General features: G+C 36.7%; 1 protein-coding gene across 1 annotated transcript; it reads right to left on the bottom strand.

The window, feature by feature from the left end:
* Window positions 1-16243: 16243 nt before the first annotated feature.
* On the bottom strand, window positions 16244-18881 carry LOC140871059 (cytochrome b5-like). Its single transcript, XM_073273496.1, has 3 exons — window positions 18654-18881; window positions 16914-16980; window positions 16244-16693 (listed from the first exon to the last, which is right to left on the bottom strand). Exons 1-3 carry the CDS (start codon window positions 18729-18731, stop codon window positions 16437-16439), a joined length of 402 nt encoding a protein of 133 aa, XP_073129597.1. The 5' UTR covers window positions 18732-18881; the 3' UTR covers window positions 16244-16436.
* Window positions 18882-22549: the final 3668 nt, after the last annotated feature.

Here is a 22549-nt window from a genome sequence, read left to right as displayed (position 1 = left end):
GTACCAACTCTAAATGGACCACAAACATCTGTATGGATCAAATCCAACAGATTTTGACTACGCTCAGGTTTCCCCTTAAAAGGGGATTTAGTCATTTTTCCTTTTAGGTAGGATTCACAAGTAGGTAGAGAGTTAATATCAGACATATCAAACATGCCCTCTCCCACTAGCTTGTTCATCCTCCTTGAGGAAATATGACCTAGCCTAGCGTGCCAAAGGTTTGCCGGGTTTTGGCTATCGATTTTCCTTTTGTTTGTTGTTACCGGTTTATCAACATAATTTATTGGAACGTCTCTTAGTTTTAAGTTATATAGATCATTTTCAAGTTGTCCATTTCCAATCAAACATTCATTCTTGTAAATATTGCAAATCTCATTCACAAAATTGCAAGAATAACCATCTCTATCAAGCATAGAAACAGAAATAATGTTTTTAATCAAATCCGAAACAAATAAAACATCTCTCAATAGTAACTTAAAACCGTTCTGCAAAATTAAATAAATATCTCCCACAGCTTTAGCTTCAACTCTGGAACCATTTCCGAGCCTCAGCTGGGTCTCACCCATTCTAAGCCTGCGACTTCTTGTCATCACCTGCAAATCATTGCAAATGTGAGATCCACATCCGGTATCCAATACCCAAGAAGTAGTATTAAGTGAAACATTTATTTCAATATAGAACATACCCTTCGCAGTTCGCAACTGCTCTAGATATTCCTTGCAGTTACGCTTCCAATGACCGGGCTTCTTGCAGTAATGGCAAACATCCTTGGATTTTTCCATGTTTGAAGCCTTTGTCTTGTACTTCTTCTCGGGTTCGATTTTCTTGGGTGGGGCAGAACGTTTCTTACCCTTTTGACTTGGCCCCTTCTTAGTAGAAGAAGAGGAGCCCACCAAGAAAGCCGATTTATCCTTCTTTAATGTGGATTCATATGTCACAAGCATATTGACCATCTCTTCAAGGGAGGCCTCTATCTTGTTCATATTGAAATTCACCACAACTCCGTCAAACGAAGAAGGAAGAGACAGAAGTAGTAAGTCCACGTTGAGTTCATGCTCCAACACCAAATCAAGGGTTACCAACTTCTGTATGAGCCAAATCACTCGTACCCCATGATCACGAACCGAAGTCCCTTCACGCATGCGACACGTCATTAGCTCCTTTACAGTAGCGAACCTTTTAGCCCTCGATTGAGCCCCAAAAAGTTCCTTGAGTTGTACGTGAATGTCAGTAGCATTCACGGTGTCCTCAAATCGCCTCTGGAGTTCATCAGACATCGAGGCTTGCATATAGCATTTGGCCTTGACATCATGGTCCCACCATGTATCAAGTTTGGCTAACTCTTCCGGACTTATGTCAGCTGGTGCTTCCTTCGGAGGAGATTTTTCTAACACGTAGAGAATCTTCTCTGAAGTCAAGACAATCTTCAACTTACGAAACCATTCCGTATAGTTTGCACCAGTCAACTTATTTTGTTCGAGGATCGAGAAAAGTGGATTACGCGAATTCATCTTTATGAAATACTGAAAAGAAACAGACAAATATCAGTGATTGTTTAATTAATTTACTAAGACATAAAATAGGCGAAATTTATTTTACGAATCTCACTCCCACTATTTTAACGATTTCACTACCCTCTAGTGAAAACGGGAAACTGTTTTTCTTAGTAAGAACATGGAGTCCAATTAACAATCTATGGTCCCGAATAATATCAGCCAACCATAATTTTCAAAAGGTAGAGCCCAATTGCTTCCAAAGCAACCTCCACGTTTTTATCTCATGTCCAATAAGGACCCAATAATATGACGCCGTTTATTGTGACATGTCAAGATGACCCATCAATATTAAGTTGTGATGGACGGTCGCCATGTGGATCCCCCAATAATATGAGCCTATCCCATGGGAGTTCCACCCAACTTACAACATGTGTCGATCCAAAGCTTTCCGACGAACGGGCCCCCCCAATAATATGAGCCGGACCGTATCCGCGGGTAGCATCTCATACATTGATCGTTGATGGAAGGTAGGAACATTTAAACAAATTTAAATTTCCTTTATTTATCTTGATATCAATTTTAAATCAAATTTAAAATGAGGGATTTTAATTTTGAAAATTTGTCTCATCATTTTTAAAATTTTTTGTATGCTTGCCGGATTCACACAATTTTGTCTAAAACATGCATACAACAATAATATCACATATTATATAGGATGATCGATTCCATTTCTAATCGACCCGTGGTTGCCAATCACGAGTCTTAGTCCAATCCTAGGTAATATGCAGTATGCAATGCAATCCTATTACATTGAGCTTCCAATTTACATTTCTTCTGTCTTTATTGTCTGCTGGGCCCACCTCCATCTACAAATCTTGATCTCCCACTAAATCTAATGTATTTACAATAAATAACAATGACAAGTAGGGGATACATTTTTAAGGGGTGGGAACAGGCCATAAACCAAGCCCACTTTTATTACATATGACAATTCATATTGGGCCATAAACCAGGCCCATTAATAAATCCAACAACAATAAAAACAAATGTAAATTCCTAACATACACCTACAAAATTGGTCATGGCAATCGATCATCCTTATCCAATAACATTTAATTCAAAATTAATTTATTGGATAACATGCAATGGAAATTTAAATTTAAAAGGATAAAATCATATTTCATATATAAAATCTTATTTTACATACAAAATCATATTTTATCTTTTTATCAAATAAAATCATATTTTATCTATAAAATCCAATTTTATACATAAAATCATATTTTACTCAATATATCCATAAGATCATATCTTATCATCAATTGTACCAAAAATAATTAATTTCAAAATTCAATTTAACGGATAAAATATTTAAATTTTCCAAAAATTCAAATTTATCCAAAAATCAATTTTAAAATTTTCGGACTCGAACAATTCGATCCGACGCCTCGTGGACCAATCAAAAATAATTTTCGATCGGACCAAAAATAGGATTTTAACATATTAAAATTTAATTTAAAATTAAAAAAAATAATGTTTTCGCGGGCCGCCCGGGACATTCCCGGGCTGCCCGCGCCCTAATGGGGTCGGGCCGGGCAGCGCCGTGCGCTGCCCGGGGCAGCGACCATCGCTGCCCCCCGCCGAAATTTTTTTGGTTTTTGCCCGAAATTTTTTTTTTTATTTTTAAAATATTTATTTTGTTTCAAAAAACCGAGGCTTAAAAAATTTTTGTACAATCGATTAATTTAATCGCTTGATCTGAGCAACCTGGCTCTGATACCACTGTTGGAGAACGCGGCGATCAGATCAATCAGAATTGATACCCGGTGCAGCGGAAGTTTAAAAATTTTATATGGAACGATTCCATAATGGGTATCAACCTTTACGATTAAATTGTGTGTGTAAAAATTAAATAACAATTATAAATTTTTACCTCCAATCTCGAATCGAGATTATGGACACCAACAGATTGCTCTGCTCTTGTTGTATATCCCTGGAACTGATGGACGAACTGTTCTTCAATCAGGTCCACGAACGGATATTTAATCCCTCTGATAGATTGCACTAGAAAATCTATCAGAAGTTTCTACGAAGAGAATTAACGAATTTGATCCGTTAAACCAGACTGTAATTCAAAATTCACAGACTGGATTTTACCGAGCAGAGGGGAGAGGGGGTCGGCCACTTCAGAGGAAAATTACTAGGGTTTTTCAAAAATTTTGTGACCTGTTTTGTTTAATTTCTGTACTGCAATAACTTATTTATAATGTAGGCCGCTAACAGCTTAGGGCCCATTAGTCATAAGTTCAAGCCCGACAAGCAAAGCCCGCATGTTCAGAAATTAATATAAAATTCATCATGACTCCGATTGATAAACCGATTTCACCAATGTGCACAGAAACCATTTCTGCACCTTTAAAAGTCAAGATAAATTTTTCTGAATCCGAATTCAGTGATTTCCAAAAATGCTCATCCCTATGTCATTTTAGGAAATCTTACTCCTCTACTCTTAAATAAGAAGTCCAACTTCTTCGTTCATTAAATTTAACTCTTTTAATTTAACTATCTCAACGGGGATTAAAAATCCATTACTCTGTATGACCCTCAATGGTTCAGGGATACAGCTAGCCGTGGACTCACAACTCCTTGTGACTCGGAACAACAATTTCCGACTTGCCCATCGAATCATGGTAAGAGCGCCTAGCAACATCGCCCCATGATTCCCTAGGTATCACTGATAGTGCCTGCAAGAACCAATAGATTTTGGTTAGCATACAGTACGGTCCCTTCATCCATATATCCCGATCGAATCAACAACCATTGGTATATCGAGAGTCGTTCGAGATTCGATAACTATGCAATACATCTTGAAGATCAAATAGTGACATCGCATGTGTTACTAAGAAACCATTTCTTAAAACACATCATGTACTCTGGCCAGAGATTCGTCACACTAATATCTCCTCAGATCGCATAGGATATCCACACTCGCAAGTATGTGGTGAATCCTTGACAACAAAGCATCGACTCCTATATGTGTTGTAACTGTACCCAATCCCGACACCTGATGACCCCAATAGAGTCGGTAAACGAGTCAAAGCACAGTACTAGCATATAGAGTCTAAATGATGTTTCAAGTAATAAGAACTAATGGTGTACAACCAAAACCGCGGACTTTATCCACTCGATAAGTGATAACCACTTGGAAAGTCCGGATAGGGTAGTTCGATCATTCATCATATGAATATCCATTTGCATGCTTCGAACATCTCTATGTTCCTTACCAATGAAACGTGGTACTCTGCATCGCAAATGCTAGTCTCAAACTCGAGCGATCCTTATCCTTATTATCGGACGGCTCAATCGACTAGGAACAGTTTAGAATATACAGTAACTATAAGATGTGTTTCATGATAGACATCTCCATGTTCTACCACATCTTACATACACTATAGTATATTCAAGGTCTTTATCAAAACAACAATAGTATATCACAATATAACAATATGAAGAAAGATAAAGTCATTGCCATTAATAAAAGTGTAAATTATATTAAACAAAAGATTGTTTATACAAAGAGTCATCAAAGCCCTTAGCCACAAGTTGGCTCACCGGGCACCCACTCTTTCAGTACAGTGACAGATCAGATGGATGCCACAGCTACTCCTATGGAAACCTTACTGAAGAGGTTCCAATCTTTCCGACCCCCGATTTTGAAGGGTATGGAGAATCCAGTTGACTGCAAGAGTTGGTTGGATGACATAGACCAGATTTTTGATTCTCTCGACTATTCTGATGACCACAGAATCTGGTTAGTCATTCATCAATTGAGAGGAGTTGCGAAGAACTGGTGGATCGCGACAAAGAGGGCTTTTGAGAATCGAGGTACTGCTATTGACTGGAATCTTTTTAAATCTGAGTTCTATAAACGATTCTTTCCAGTTTCGTATTGAAAGGATAAAGGTGCAGAATTCGCAAATCTGAAACAAGGAAACCTGAATATCGAGGATTATGTTGCCAAGTTTGACAGCTTATTGAGGTTCGCACCTCACATTGCTGATAACGAAGAAGCTAAAGCCGATCAATTCATCAATGGCTTGAATCTTGATATCTTCACTCTGGTGAATACTGGAAGGCCCAATAACTTTGCTGATGCAATAGATCAGGCCAAGGGTGCTGAGGCAGGACTGATGAGGCAGAGAGGGAATCAATTTGCACCTCAGCAATAGCAGAGACAGTTTCAAGCACAATCGTCTCAATATCAGAATCCGCCTCAGAGATCCGAAGGTGGTAGCAGTGGAGGCAACAGAAAGGACTACTACCGACCGAAGGGAAAACAGTTTAAGAAATCAGGAAGAAGTTCTTCGAGCTCTGGTGGCTCGAATCGGTACAGTTCGGGATAGGGATCAGGTTCCTCTGGAGCCTCTTGAAGCAAGTGTGGAGGTCGTCACTCCAGCGACCAGTGTAGAGGAATTTTTGGGAATTGCTACATTTGTCAGCATACGGGACATTATGCTAGACTTTGTCCCCAGAGAGGATCGGAGCAAGCACAGAGTGGTAATGCTTCTAAACAGCCTGCACCGCCTCAGAGGCAAGTGAATGCAGTTCACTCTTTCAAGCCGCAACAACAAAACCGTCAAGGAGGTAACCAGAACTTGAACCTACCTCCTCGACAGCATACGAGAGTTTTTGCTCTGAATGAGGATCAAGCTCAGGCAGCACCTGATGATGTGATTGCAGGTAACTGTACAATCTTTGGTTATCCTGCTTATATTTTGATAGATACGGGTGCGTCTCACTCTTTCATATCTGAGAAATTTATATTGATGCATGTCTTACCTTTTGAGCCATTGCCTGTCGTGGTTTCTGTTACTTCACCTTTGGGTGGAGGAATTGTTTCGAGGAATTTTGTTAGGAATTGTGTATTGAGCAGTGAAGGGAATTTGATAAAGTTTGACTGTGTTATACTTAGTTTGTCTGACTTTGACTGCATAGTTGGTATAGATGTTTTGACTGAGTACAGGGCTACAGTGGATTGTTTTCAGAAAGTAGTCCATTTCAGACCAAAGATGAAAGATGAGTGGAGATTGGTAAGGGTTCTCGATCTAGAATTCCTTTGATTTCTGTTTTGTCTATGACTAGACTGTTGCAGAGAGGAGCAGAGGGTTTTTTTATCTTTGCAGTGGATGTTTTGAAGTCTAGCCCAATGTTGACTGACATATCAGTGGTTAGAGAGTTTCCTGATGTGTTCTCGGATGAGATTCTAGGATTACCGCCTATTCGTGAGATTGAATTTGGCATCGAACTGACGTCAGGTACTCAGCCAATTTCTAAAGCTCCGTATAGAATGTCTCCGATGGAATTGAAAGAACCTAAGGAGCAACTCGAAGAATTGATCTCCAAGGGATACATTCGGCCTAGTGTGTTGCCTTGGGGTGCTCCTGTTCTGTTTGTTATGAAGAAAGATGGCTCTATGAGACTTTGCATCGACTACCGCCAACTGAACCAGGCGACGGTTAAGAACAGTTATCCTTTACCACGTATAGATGACCTTTTTATCAGTTGCAGGGCTCTTGTGTCTATTCAAAGATCGATTTGAGGTCTGGGTATCATCAGCTAAGAGTGCGAGAAGAGGATGTTCCTAAGACTGCGTTTAGGACGAGGTATGGCCATTTTGAATTTCTTGTCATGTCGTTCGGTTTGACTAACGCCCCAGCAGTCTTTATGGGATTGATGAACTGTAAGGCCCGAAAATATTAAGTTTTTAATTACGGGATTTAAGATTTAAATTCCGAATAAGAGAGAAAAGATGAATTTAAGAATGTATGAAAATTAGAGATTTCAATTTCGGGTCAGAAATATTTAATTTGAGGATTTTTCGGATTTTAAGATTTTAATATCCGGAATTCTTAAATTAAAAGATTAAAAATATTTGAAATTGATATTTATGATATTTAAGATTTAATTCCAAGATTATAAATATCAAGGATTTAATTTGAGGATGAAATCCGAGCAAGGAACCATTTGCAAATATTGAGTAGTTCAAGGACTAAAATGCGATAAGGTTCGAAATGATTTAATTTTAATCCGAGAATATTTAATTTGAGAATATTTAGAGTTTAGACTTGAATTCTATTATTCTTAAATTATTTAGTATTGAAATTGAATTAAATCGCTTGTCCGGGGACTGAATTACAATTAGGCCAAAGTTCAGGGACCAAAATGCAATTTCCTTGCAACTTGGTCATTAAAAACGTGTAAAAGGGATGGAAGGCATCATATTTCAGCCTAAAATTCTAGAAGCAAACGAGAGGAGAGAAAAGAAGAAGAGTCAAGCCATTTTTGAGACTTCAAGCTCCGATAAAAATTGATCCGCCCGGTAGAATTTTCGATTGAGCATATATTTGCGATCACAGCTCCGAGTGATACGTTTTGATGTAAGTTTTATGAAGTTCTACCATGTTTTAATTTTATGATGTTGTTAGAATTAAGATTTGATTGTATAAACATGTTCTAGCATATACGACGATAGCATAAGACGGATCGTGAAAAGATCGTCGTTTGAACATGTTTTCGATTTTTGAAAGATTTGTCAGAAATTTGATTTTTAGGGGCTGTATATTTCGAAATTCAGCTGAAGAATTGGTGATGATATTTGATTGATATGATTGTATTATTGATGTTAATGCCTTTGGGATTTTCGAATTCGAACCGTTATGCCGTCGGTTTTGATTTTGACCGAACAATCAAGTCTTGTTGTTGTTTCCGAATTGATGAGATTGTAATGCTATTGGGAGTTGATATTGAATTGAAAATCCATACATTTCAGATTTGAATTGCAAGAGATCGAGTTCGAGTTGACGAGTTCGAGAAGTTAGCCTTTGAACCAAGAAAGAGGGAAGAAGGTTTGAAGCTAGTTCGCCTTGAATGATTGCAATGATATGAGCAGATTTTGATCAGAGTTCTTTGATGTTATTGTCCAGAATTGGAGCTTCTGAGATTCAGAAGGAAAGGTATGAATAGACATTAATAAGATAGGCAGAATAACTCGAGGTTGTTTCTGATTATCGAGTTGCCTAAAATCACATACTTGCATGTTTTCATATATGTTATGGTTTACGTTTACATAAATGGGATAGATTATTCAAGATAGCTATTTTCTTGAAGTCCCAGAATATTTATGTAAATGTTTACTTGTTTGATTTGATTTATAGTATTTTCTGTATTGAACATGTTTTATGTATTACATGTGATACTTACAGATTTGTCGGTATCGTTGAGTGATTATATGCTCATATGATTATATGATTGATGTGTTCAAGGTTTTTTATAGCATTTAATGCATACATAACATGTTGCATTCATCTTGAACTCCAGCCTGTAAAGCATAGAGGGTTGAAAGGCCTAGAGTGAATATGACGTTTGGAGGGCTGTAGTTGAGTGGCATGAAATGTAGACTTACTTCCAGAGCCAGAAAACTCACTATAGTTGCACCAAAGTCAGGGGAAATGAAGTATTCAACTTCACCTCGATTGGGTGAGTTGGTGTTTGTTGAAGATTTTATTTCCTCGGGATCCCAAAACTACGATTTATTGATATCAGATTTGATAGCCTATTTCTTGGCACATGCATTGAATTGCATTAACCTAGAGATTTCTATGGTTTAGAATATGCGTTTATAAATTCTAGCATGTTATGTTATTATATGAAATTCATGATTTGAATGAGTTATATGCTTAAATGATGTATATGCATGTTATTCATACTGAGATTTATTCTCACCGGAGTTATCCGACTGTTGCTTTGTTTGTATGTGTTCATTGCATCAGGTTTGGGGCATGAGCGAGTCATTGCATCAGGTTTGGGGCATGAGCGAGTCAGATGTGGCTTGGATAGCTCGAGATTGAGAAAGATTAGCATGTGGTGACTTCGGGCTAAGAATAGATTGCTGTGAAATGCATGTTAGAAGGTGTTGATTTAGTTTGAGCTTTGAAAACTTAGAATGGAGTTTATTGTATTGCACCTTAGAAACATGTATGCGATTATTGTTATGTCTAGATATGCATGTGTTTATGCTTCGGACATGTTGAGATTATGTATGCAATTTTTCAGATTTGAAATAGCCCTAGCAACTTTGATCTTTGTTGTAGCCTTTGATAATTTTTGTAAATTTCTGCACCAACCCTTCTTGGTAGAATGAGCATAACTTTTTACTGAAAACTCCGATTAGGGTGCGGTTTGTGGCATTAGAAAGCTAAGAAAAAGATCTACAACTGTTATGTTTATAATTTTACCAGATTCTGTACAAAACCTATGCGCGGGCGCGCCTGAAGTTGGGCGCGGGAGCGCGTGGGGTTCTGAAAAAAAAACTTTGGTTCTTTCTGCGACGTGATTTTGCGTCGCCAAATGTATAGTTTTGCGTCGCCAAATGTTATGGTTAATTTTATTCAGATTGAATTATTATTGTCTCGTTAATGATGCTTATTCATTAATTGCCCCTTAAGATGAGATTAGCAACCCGAGGTCCTCACATGAACCGAATCTTTCAGCGCTTTCTAGATGAGTTTGTTATTATTTTCATTGACGATATCTATTCAAAGAACCGTGCTGATCATGCAGAGCATCTGAGGATTGTTTTGCAGATTTTGAGAAACGAACAGTTGTTTGCCAAAATGTCGAAGTGCGAGTTTTGGTTGGACCGAGTCATTTTTCTTGGTCACATTATCTCTGGAGATGGAATTTCTGTCGATCCCAGCAAGATCGAGGCAGTTATGAACTGGCGAAGACCGACTTCTGTGCCTGAGATTCGAAGTTTTATGGGTTTAGCGGGTTACTATCGCAGATTTATTCAAGGTTTCTCATCTATTGCGAAGCCGATTATCCAGCTAACTCAAAAGAACGCGCCTTTTGTTTGGACTGAAGAGTGTGAGACCAGTTTCATTGAGTTGAAGAAGAGATTGACTAGCGCTCCGATACTTTCTATTCCATCAGGTTCTGGAGGTTTTACCGTGTATTGTGATGCTTCTCATTCAGGTCTTGGTTGCGTACTTATGCAGAGGAAGCACGTAATAGCGTATGCATCGAGGCAGTTGAAACCGCACGAGACTCGCTATCCAGTTCATGATCTTGAACTCGCTGCTATTGTTTTTGCCTTAAATATCTGGCATCACTATCTGTACGGTGAGTCTTTTGAGATCTTTTCTGATCATAAGAGTCTTAAGTACTTATTTTCACAGTCTGAGTTGAATATGAGACAGAGGAGAAGGCTAGATTTATTGAAGGACTTCGACTGCGAGATTAAGTATTACCCGGGGAAGTCGAATGCAGCTACTGATGCTCTGAGTCACAAGCTTTGTTCCTTATATCTTTCGACCATGGGTGTGTCTCGTTTGATTGAATATTGTTGCAATTCTGGGTTGGAGTTTGAATCAGATAGGAATCCTATTAGAGTTTGTGCTATCCAGGCCGAGCCAGAGTTGTTTGTGTCGATCAGAGAAGCACAAAAATCCGATGAGAGTATTTAGCATTCGTTAGAGAAAGTGAGATCTGGACACCAATCTGAGTTTCAGGTCGGGGATGATGTTTTATTTGTGAATAACCGTATTGTTGTGCCTGATATTTCTGAGTTAAGATAGCGTATTCTTCGAGAGGCACATTCCAGTTGGTTTAGTGTTCATCTTGGAGGACGAAAGATGTATAATGACCTGAAGAGTCAGTTTTGGTGGAATAAGATGAAGAGTTATGTTGTGAGGTTTGTATCCCGTTGTTTGAACTGCCAGCAGGTGAAGGCCGAGAGGAAGAGGACGAGTGTTCTTCTGCACAGTTTATCTGTTCCGGAATGGAAGTGGGATCATATCTTGATGGATTTCGTCACGAAGCTACCCCAATCAGTTTGAGGATGCGATGCCATTTGGGTAGTGATTGACCGTTTGACAAAATCTACTTGTTTTATTCCGTATCGAATGACATATCGTCATGATCAGATGATCGAGTTGTATGTCAGAGAGATTGTCAGATTGCATGGTGTGCCGAAATTGATTGTTTCAGACCGAGATCCTCGGTTTACCTCTCATTTCTGGCATAGTCTTCAGGAGGCTCTTGGTACTCGGTTGCACTTGAGTACAACATACCATCCTCAGACCGACGATCAATCAGAACGGACAATTTAGACTCTGGAGGATATGTTACGAGCAGTGGTGCTTGACTTTGGCACTACTTGGCAAGATTCATTTCCTCTCGTTGAGTTTTCGTACAACAACAGCTTCCAGACGAGTATAGGAATGGCACCATTCGAAGCGTTGTACGGAAAGAAGTGCAGATCTCCTCTGTACTGGGATGAGATGTCTAAGTCCCCAGACTTGGGACCAGATATGATTCGTGATATGGCTGAGCAGGTGAAGATTATTCGATTGAGAATGAAGACTGCTCAGGACCGTCAAGCAAAGTATGCGAATATCCGTCGCAGACCTCTATCTTTCTATCAGGGAGACCGTGTATTCTTGAAGATTTCTCCGTTTAGAGGTACTGTTAGATTTGGGAAGAGAGGGAAGTTGTCACCGAGATTCATCGGTCCGTATGAGATTTTGCAGAAGATAGGCGATCTAGCATATAGATTAGCACTTCCTCCTTCCTTATCTGGTATTCATGGCGTATTTCACGTCTCGATGTTGAGGAAATACCATCCTGATCCTTCTTATGTACTGCAGCCTGACGAAGCTGAACTTGATGAAACTCTGAGTTATTTCGAGAGACCGATTCAGATCCTTGACAGAAAGGAGAAACAGCTCAGAACCAAATCGATTTTGTTGGTGAAAGTTCAGTGGAGTCGTCACGGAGTCAAAGAAGCGACTTGGGAGACAGAATCAGATATGAGGCAGAGATTTCCGGATTTGTTTGTCTGACGTGAGTCCTTAATTCTGTTCTTGATTCTTATTTCTTTCTTATGAGTTGATATTACTGATTTCGAGGACGAAATATATTGTTAGAGGGGGAGAATTTTAACGCCCCATTTTTATCTTAATTGAATTTAATTGAGATAATCAGTGATTTCAGAATTGAAGAGCTGACTTTTTATTGATCAGGGACTATTTTGCAATTTTTGGAAATTTCAGGGACTAAAACGCAAATTGTGGATTTGTTATAACCTAGAGACTTTGACTAAGTCTCTCATTCCCTTCCTTCATCCCTCCCAAGCGTCTCTCCACCATGAAAGCACCCCAACAAGCTTCCAAGCTTTTGTGATTTCGATTTTAGCTCGATCCGTCCATTGGAATTCAATCTCGAGTAGATATCTGCGATCACAACGTCGAGTGCTCCGTTTGAAAGTAAATTTCTCTTATTTCTAAGAGGTTTGAAATTTCGGATGTAGTTGGAATTTGATTCTTATCGGATATGAAGTTCTAGAGATTATTCTTATCGTTTATTCTCAAACGGAATTGAAATAGAGCGTCGATTGGATTTGATATGAATTTTTTTATGTTTTTCGAAAGATGGGTTTTGAGATGTGTTGGATTTGAGTTTGAATGTTTGAATGATGATTGATATAAGTTGTTTGGATTGATATTATGTTGTCTGCGTTTCCGGTTTATCAGAATATAGTCGTTATGCCGTCAGTTTAAATTTCGGGATATCGTTTCTATTGATTTGATTATACCGAGTTTGATGAGGTTTTACTATCGATATTGATCATGTGAATTCTTCTGTTAGATTGATTCGAAGTCCTTGGAGTTGCGAGATTTTAGCTTCGATCAATTTGGAAGATTGAGCCGGTATAGTATCGACTTTCTTACTTATCGATCGTAGAACTGGAATAGATATTGAATTGAGATTTGTTGTTTTACAGATTGAAGATTGTGAAATGACGAGAAGGTATAAGACGACTTTGGAATGGAAAAGGATGATTAACTCGAATCTGGATTGATTCGAGTGTCCTAGAAGAAATCACATATTGCATGTTTATATGCTTATTTGAATTTATGATTCAATTGTTATTGAATGCATGAGATTTCATATGCATTCATATTGAGTTGATTGATTATTCATTTTGAATTTGACGATCTGGAGATTTTAGTTGAGTGGCCTTGGTAGGCGATTTACTACAAGCGTCGATTAACTCACTATAATGATCTGAAATCTAGAGGATTAAAATATACCACGTCCACCTCGAAAGGGGAGTTCGGTGTGATTTTGGATATTTTAACCTCGGGATCCCAAACCAAAGAAAGAAAGAAAGAAGAATTCCTTTTGATTATCTGAGTCTGTTAATCCAGAAGTTTTAAAGTCATGCATATCATTTTAATTCATTACTTGATTGGAATACTTGATTATATTTGGAAGTTGATTCATATCATGACTGATATGTTTATATGATATTACATGTTAGTCTCTTTTACTGGGAATTGTATTCTCATCGGATTAGACGGCAGTTGTCTTTTTTGTATGTGTACTTGGCAACAGGTGGGGCAGGAACGAGCCAGAGAACTCATGGATAGGTGATCGAGAGGATAGAAGGAGGCCTTGGGTTTAGGAGTCGAATCTATATTTCGAACTTGTATCGTATTTTGGATTGTATAACTAAAACCGAAGCATGTTCTACTAGATCGATGGAATGTACAACCCTAGAACTTCATTTTTTTTGAGGAGATTGTTTTGGTAATGCATGATTTATGTTTTGGTTGAGTTGGGGAGTTGTATTGCACGATTTTAGTTTTTTATTGCCTTGATTTTTTGGTTTTGCAGCAGGGCACGGACCCTGGACATGCCCCCGTGCATGGGTTCGGACGTCCTCTGTCTCGCATTATTGTTTTTTTGCCGATTTGCATAGGCACGGACCTTCACACGGAGGTATGCATGGGGCCCATGCAATGGCCCGGGTAAGGGTCCGTGGGTCTTCTGTTTTATTTTTGAAAATTTTCGTATGTCCGAACCCTTATCCGGAGGTGGTCCGGGGTCCGTGAATTTATATAAAAAAAAATTGCGTTTAATTCACTTGGCTTATTCTTTGCTTTGTGGTTGATTAATTATGATTAGATGATTAGAATCAAGGTCCTCACACATCTTGATCTATCTCTTTTGAGATGCCTGTTAGTAGGGTTTTACCCTATCCTGTTAGTGGATGAACTTCCATCGATTTGGGTCCCGCGTATCCACTGGTATTTCGGTATGTGAGCCACCTCCTGAAGCGACGGCACATCGTGCGACATACCAGGGCCCGATCTGTCTCTGTTATCTGATTCTTGACTTCTAGTCAGTAGGCGGTACACTTGCATTCATGTATACTCATACTCTCGTGTTGAGCGTTTTATACTCACGTCTCGTACTCTGTGTTTTTGGACACCATATTCCATGGGGCAGGTTTGCGATTGGATGAGGCAGGTGGTTCCAAGAGGGGCTAGGCAGTGGTTGGCCAGCTGGAGCTTCGTTTAGGTTTTTATTCTTTTGTATTCGGGTTGATACAGCTTTCGATTTGGTTGTATAACTAATTGGGTATTTGCAGATTCCTTTCCTTGGGATTGTATTAATATTTATTGTTTCCGCAGCTTTAATTCTGGTTTACTGTTTGATTAAGTTAATTGCATGCCTAAGTTCTGTTTAGTAGGTGATCTCGATAAGGGTCACTACAATCTTATTTAGATGGAAATCGGTACAAAACATTGAAAATATGGTATTAATATATGATATTTGAGTATCCAATGTGTTAGATCTGATAAAAATATATGATTTTTGAGTACTCAAACATATGTTGCAAGTTCACATTAATAAAAATATTTAGATTTTATACTCAAAATCTTTTTTTTTTTTTTTTTGTACTCAATCTTGAATAATTAGTGCTTAAATATCATGTATTTCTACCATATTTTCAATGTTTTGTACCGAATTTTATCCGAGAAAAATAATGTTGGCCCAGGGAGTGCAAACAACTATTTTTCTGACAGTGACTGATTCTTTATTTATTTTTGGGTTTAAGGACTGAACACCAATGAACGCATAAAAAAAATGAAATAATAAATATATAATTAAAATTAAAATAAAATGACACTAAGAGGACCAAGCATTCATTAATTGTCACCCACATGTTTACATCTTTAACACAAACAAACTCACATATATCTCACATTAAGACAAAGGAGAACCATGCCAATTATGCGAAGCGGTTTCTACTCAAGGAGAAATGAAAAGAATTTTATATCAATAAAAAAAAAAAAAAAACTTTAATGATGCAAGTTTATTTGTTTGTTCCGTATTTCGTATTCCTCCTTATTTTCAAAATTTAATTTACACAATTTAAATTTAAATAATCTAAAATTTTAAATTTGGGAAAACAACGATCTTAATATGGAATTCGATATATATATATAAAAATTAATGTAAAGAAAAAAAAAAAGCAAAATCCCAGTAAGCAAAGAAACAAACTACTCCATAGTACGCCCTTGGGTTACATCTAAAACGAATAATGTTGCGTGTTTCCTTTCCTTGCTTCGTCACGAAGAGTGGGGCAATAATTAAGACCTTTATTCTAATTAATCTTTACAATACAAAAAACAACTACATAGTCTATAGACACCAATGAACACCTAAAGATCAAGAAGAACGAAAATCGTTAAAAGGGAAGCTCCGAGAACAAATGGAGTGATATCTTTTGCTGCAAGAACCGAGAAAGACACCGTGTGTGTCGATCAAATCGAGAATTTTTCGAACTTAATCCGACATGTGAGTTTAACCAAAGACAAGCCACAAGCACAAAACCATGACGACGCAAGTCGGAGAAAATTTAAAGACCAGAATCATGAGTTTCTTAAGGAGTAAATGGAAATACAAAACAAATGAATCCTCAAATACCACATACGTTCTCCCTTTAAGGTTATAATAGCAACTGATGTCAAGGAACACAAACATGGTTGCAACCCAAGTAAGCTTATTTCTGATGGTACATTTTTATTATTATGCCGATGATTTGGTGTAGAAACGGACACCAAAAGCCAAGCCCAAGATAAGCAGGGGAACTAAGAATTGGAGAAGCTTGATGACAAAGTTTGATGATTTGTCCTCAACGGTTTGCGTCTGTTTCGTCGGAGGAGTGTACTGAGGCTTGATTGGAATGGATGATGGATCAAATTCGCCTACAAAGAACTCTTCCATCGTTGCCCTTGCACTACTGCTGTGACCAACATCCTCAAAATCATCAGTTGCGTCCTTCCCTGCGATACAAACATCCGTTAAATTTCGACAAAAGAGACATTACATATACCTACATTCCTAAGTTACACGTCCACAAAAGCTCCCACTTAAAAATCATAATTATATATTGATATACTAGGACAGCAGATAAGGGTTGTTGCAGTGTTATAGACATATACATTAGTGAGAGTAGATGCACATTTCTCTAAACTATATAGTGATATTACAAAATAGTACTACCTGTTGCGGTCAGTAAAACATCATCACCACCAGGATGGTCTTCCAAGAACTTGGTTACATCATACACCTGCACACAAGTAATCAAGAGCAAGTAATGCATTGCATGCAAATCGAAATCATAGAATATGGTGCAGATAGAAGCATATAGACAGCCTAAAATCCTGCTACTGTCTCAGTATATTGTATCCGAACCGTGTGGCTCAAACCTCCCCTTAGAATACTTGTTTACCGCAGTATCCGCCTCAAATCTTAAATAAGGAAATTACAGCTCCAGATTTCTGGAGTTACATTCTCCATTGAGATTAACCAGGTGTAGACCTTATTAGTAATTTAGCACTAGTTTCAACTTTCAAAATTCAAAATAATTTAGAGAATATTTCAAGTTTGGCGCTTCTAGTTTTCAGTCATACATTTGGCTTATATCACATTTGGATGTCATATTATGAATTGGATTGGACATAGTGGAGCAAGAAAGATGTTACAAGAGCTGTAATAAACCGTCAAAATTAATAAAGTTCCCACTTATGACGAGAGAGTTTGAAAAATGACCTTGGTCAACCAAATTTTTTGATTTATGACCTTTATTCAAAAAAAAATTGCAAAATGACCTTCAAATACAAAGGAAATGAAAAAAAAAAAAAACAAAGGGAAAAATTGAGAATGTTATATTTCTAAATCATGGTCAAGCGAAGGTTATTTAGTTAAATAAATCCCACTTATGACAGCGTTGTAAACAGAAAAGAAAAATACGAACTTGTGATGAGGTTACTACCAGCTTAGACTAATCAGGAAAGATATGTGACAGAAGGGAAAAATTAATCAAGAACAGTGAATGATGATTCAAAACCAAACGTCAGTTTAGAAAACAAATGTAACTTGACTCCACGTATTTGAGGAAACAGATCATAAAAACCAATGAAATTAATCAGCAATCAAGTCTAGAAATTATTGAAAAATGATGAGACCATTATGCATCAGATGTTCTCAAATGATCATTCAATTTGGCGACAGCAATTACACTTTCAAATCAATAAAATTGAATAAAACAGAAAGTAATGACCGACAATTATTCCGGTATCACTTAAATTATTAAGCTTTCATGAGGCTTGCGTCAATCCACATGATGCCGGAGTCATATCATGGTGAATCTTCATCACCGTTACATAGATTCCTCCACGTATATTCTACTCTACATAAAGGTACAGACAAACAAATGCAGCAAGCATGGTCGAACAGAAATTTCAAAAAAACCAATGTATCAAGACCGTTATCGCAATAAACTGTCACCCATTTCTCGGAAAAATGAATAGAGACAGAAGAAAATCGCAACATCGAGCAGGAGGTCAAGATACATTGTCCTTCTTTTAAGTAACTTAAGATCAAAAAAAAATATTAACTTAAAACTAACTGCAACATCATACTGATTCTCTCTCATCAAAATCGTATTGTCAGAATATCTTTATTTTATATATAACCAATGATGATATAACCAGATTCACACATGATCAAGCCCCAACAATAAAAATTATCCAAATTAAAAGTCAACTAAAAGCAACAGCAGAGGCACGCAGCACGATGCATCAAAACAAAGATAAATCAGTGACAAAACATCCCAGAAGAACCGATCAAGATCAGATCTTCCAGAGATCCAGAACGCCACACGCTCAAAACAGAACCACCCACGACCAAACATCCAAAAGGGTATGAAATTTCGAGATCAAATCAAGAAAATTCCGATACCTTGCCATTAATGAGGAGCCAACAATCCTTCTTGTTGTTGTGCTGAGAAATCTCAGCCAAAGTGAAAAGCTTACCCATTTTCAGGTATGGCGGTCAAGCAAAAAAGAATGAAAGAATATATGGCTAAGAATTCTTCAAAGCCTGCAAATGGGCTTCAAGATTTGGTTAGATGGAGGAGAGTGAAGCGAGGGTAGGTGAAGATTGTAGTGAATTAGGCAAATTGGCTTTATTAGGGTTATAACCAGTTGGGTTTTATTTATTATTTATTTTATTTTTCCAGGAAAGTTAGGTTCGGGAATTTGATATTTATATATGTTGGTAGGATTGGTATCCTCTAGGGCTGGGATACCGAACTAAAATATCGACTTTACTTTTTGGAATACCGTATCGAATGTTTTTTCAAAATATAGACAATTTTTTGGTATATTAAATTTTTTTTCGATATCTATATTTTTTATACGATATATCGAAAATCCACCCCATCCACATCTGTGGTGCTCGTAATCTTTGTATCAATTATTTACCGACACTAGGAGCATATCACATGTGCAACACATGTTGTTTACTTGTTTACATAAATTTAAGATATAATTTTTTTACTATTATAAATATAAATATGTGTAAATATTTTATGAGACGTTCGTAAGTTAGTCGATCTGATTCATGTTTGTGGTTAAAAATAATACTTTTAATATGAAAAAAAATATTTTGGAATACGAACTATTGATAAAATCATGTTAAATTTATACATGAACTATAGAAAATGATTTAATTGTTATATGATCAAATTCAAACGTCAATTTTTCCTTTAATTAATTTTTTTAAATCTTATATTTTTATTAAATTTAACTAGACATGTATCTCACTTTTAAATTATTTTATTAATTAAAGTTATAAAAATAAATTATTATTTACTATATTATTAAAAAAATTGTATATCGAAAAAGTATATAACGTGAAATTGGATATCATAAATGAAAAAACAAATATATCATTGGAAAAAAAATTGATAGTCTCTGCAGATCGAGACAACAACACAACATCACGTGAATCTTGATTATTGTCTTGATTTGCACAATTATGATTGTCGAAAATTTTTGTATTTAGTTTAGAAATTTCTAACAAATTAAATATTTTTTAGCTATATATTCTGATTTATTGATGAATTGTAATTTTATTAATATAAATGATAATATTATAACATAGATAAATAGAAAAACATAATTTATTTATATTTATAAATATTATTAATATATATTTTTAATATATAATTTGTAAGTTATTATATATATATATATATATATAGAGAAATTTTCAGCTGCTCAACCATGTTTCCCCACTTGGTCCGCGACCACTAAAACCCGGTAGTGGGTTTTAGTAATGCAAAAAAAACAAAAACAACTAAAACCCACTACCGGGTTTTAGTGATCGCGGACCAAGTGGAAAAACATGGTTGGGCAGCTGAGCATTACTCTATATATATATATGTATATATATATATGTATATATATATATATATGCTTATGCATATGCAGTTCGATTTTTTGTGACGAAAAATTAAAAATGATTAGCGAACAATTTTGAAAATATAAATTTTTGTAAATAAATAAATTAGTTTTATAAACATGACATTTTCGTAAATTAATAGTTATGAATGGATAAAATAAAATGACATTTTGGTAAAATAAATATAAAATGAAGGGCAAACATAGGAAAGTTGGTCATACCAACGGCCAACCCCTCCACTTCAATATTGTAGTAATCCAGACTCCATTTTAAGATAATAATATGTTAAACATGATTAAGAGTTAGTAATTAACCAATTCCAGGGTTCAACCAGACTTCAGAATTAAGAATTGGACTCTCAAGCATGGACAAGATCGGAAGCTCCGAACCTAGTTCGGATGTTCCGAACCCTGCAGATCGGAAGAACCGAAAAGGGGTTTGTTTACTTCGGAACTAAGGCTCAATCGGAAGCTCCGATCCAGAAACGAAAGTTCCGATCTCCAGCTGCCATCAATGATCGATGATTCAGCCACGATTTTTGGCAAGTGTTAGACGTAGAGAAGATTGGAAGCTCCGATCGCCGGATCGTAAGTTCTGATCGCCACGTGTCACGCATGCACGGATCGAAAGCTCCGGTCCCGAGAACGGAGGCTCCGAACTCCGACAGATTTTGCCTATAAATAGTGCCATTCGGATGAGAAATTAGATATAAATCAATTATTCCGAGTGTTCAGTTTATAGTAAGCGTTATACAGAGGGCCCTATCGGTAATAGTGAGATTCTGGAATAATAAAGAAGTTGTTATAGTCATCCAGAGTCAGCGACATCAAAGGGCTTACTACGGACGAAGGTATGGTTCGGGAATCTATTTAAGTTTTGGGAGTACTTATTAGATTAGATAAAACTTATAGAACTTGTGTAGTGATACGATGAACTTTTGAATATAGGCTTGGAACCTAGGATCCTACTATACTTGAACTAGCCTAGAGGTACATACATATTGACTGAGATTATCAGCGAGTATACATGTTTATATGTTGCATTTATTTGGCATTATTATATGGCATGATATATGATTTACCGCTTTCTATATTCATATGTCATGTGCATATACACGTTGAGCCTATAGCTTGTTATACCTGATTATAGAGCCGCTCAGCTCTATACTCGATAGTCTGTCACTAAGAGTACCACGACGGTGGGGACATGTATGTCTGACTACTCAGGTGTACTAGACGAGTGTGGTTGCACCCAGAGGTTGATTTGTGAGGTAGCAGCACTCATGTGGCGCCGGTACTGAGCATGACTTTTCAGATGACCCTTTACCAGTTATCATGTTGCATGCATTATATACATATGTTTACTCATGTTTAAGTATTGGGCGTTTGTAAGTCCCGGGATTATTTGATTTAATCAGAACTTATTTAATTTCAATCCGAGTATATTTAATTTGAGAATTATTTAGAGTTTTGATTTAAATTCTAATATTCTTAAATTATTTAGGATTGAAATTGAATTAAAAAGAGGAATGGAGACTGAATTGAAATTTATGAAGTGCTAAGGACTAAATTGCAATTAGAATTGAAGTTATCCGATTTTAAATGAATTACTCAGCATGTATTCGTGTAAATGAGATATTTACTTCAGGTTTCTTCAGAGCAAAGCCGAGATCTTCTTCTTTTCCTTTGATTTTGATTTAAATCCTCGTAACTTTTGATCCGATTGTCTGATTTTTATTCCAAAAATAGCGTTGCGATCGTTACGACGAGGGATTCGATTTGACGTAAGTATTATTGTGTTTCAGCATATTTCGAAATCATTTATGTGAAGAGAATCAAAATTCGATTACATATTCATGTTCTTGAGCTTTCATATCTTGTATGTGCGAAACCGAATCAAAGAACGGAGATCGGTTGTATTTGATATGATTTTGAGCATGTGGTTCGAACTATATAGCCTCCGATATGCTTGTTTATGATGATATTTATGTTGATATTTTGTTTAGAAGTGATACATGAAGTTAGTTATGAGTTCGATATTTTTTCGGTTACCGATTTTCAATCGCTACGCTGTTGGTTTATGATTTGAGACCGTTTTGATAGCCTATGATTGAGCTGAGATATTCTTTGAGTTAGTGTTGATGTTGTAGCATATGTATTCTTCAATTTCAGATTAGTACTGAAGGCTAACAACTCGAGAACTTTATATTCAAATCGAAGATGAAGCGATCAAGGTTTGAATCATTTTGGTTGAGGATCAAATGATGTTTTGATCAAATTTTTGAATGATCAAGTTGAATGAAGTTTGATATGAATGTTTTGATGTTATGTTTCAGATTTGAAGCGTTCAAAACCGAGAAAACAAGAAGGCATAAGACGACATCGCAAGTC

The sequence above is a fragment of the Henckelia pumila genome, unplaced genomic scaffold, assembly GCF_033568475.1.
Source record: "Henckelia pumila isolate YLH828 unplaced genomic scaffold, ASM3356847v2 CTG_357:::fragment_5, whole genome shotgun sequence".
Taxonomy (NCBI): Eukaryota; Viridiplantae; Streptophyta; class Magnoliopsida; order Lamiales; family Gesneriaceae; genus Henckelia; species Henckelia pumila.
Note: the sequence above shows the minus strand (reverse complement) of the source record. Positions and strands in the feature narration are given on the sequence as shown.

What these genes read in the sequence shown, in the direction of transcription:
- LOC140871059 (XM_073273496.1), bottom strand. Translation starts at nt 18,731, where the DNA reads ATGGGTAAGCTTTTCACTTTGGCTGAGATTTCTCAGCACAACAACAAG. An exon ending in GGCTCCTCATTAATGGCAAG is followed by an intron (nt 16,981 to 18,653) that starts GTATCGGAATTT and finishes ACTTGTGTGCAG; the next exon opens with GTGTATGATGTAACCAAGTT. An exon ending in TGTTTTACTGACCGCAACAG is followed by an intron (nt 16,694 to 16,913) that starts GTAGTACTATTT and finishes TTTGTATCGCAG; the next exon opens with GGAAGGACGCAACTGATGAT.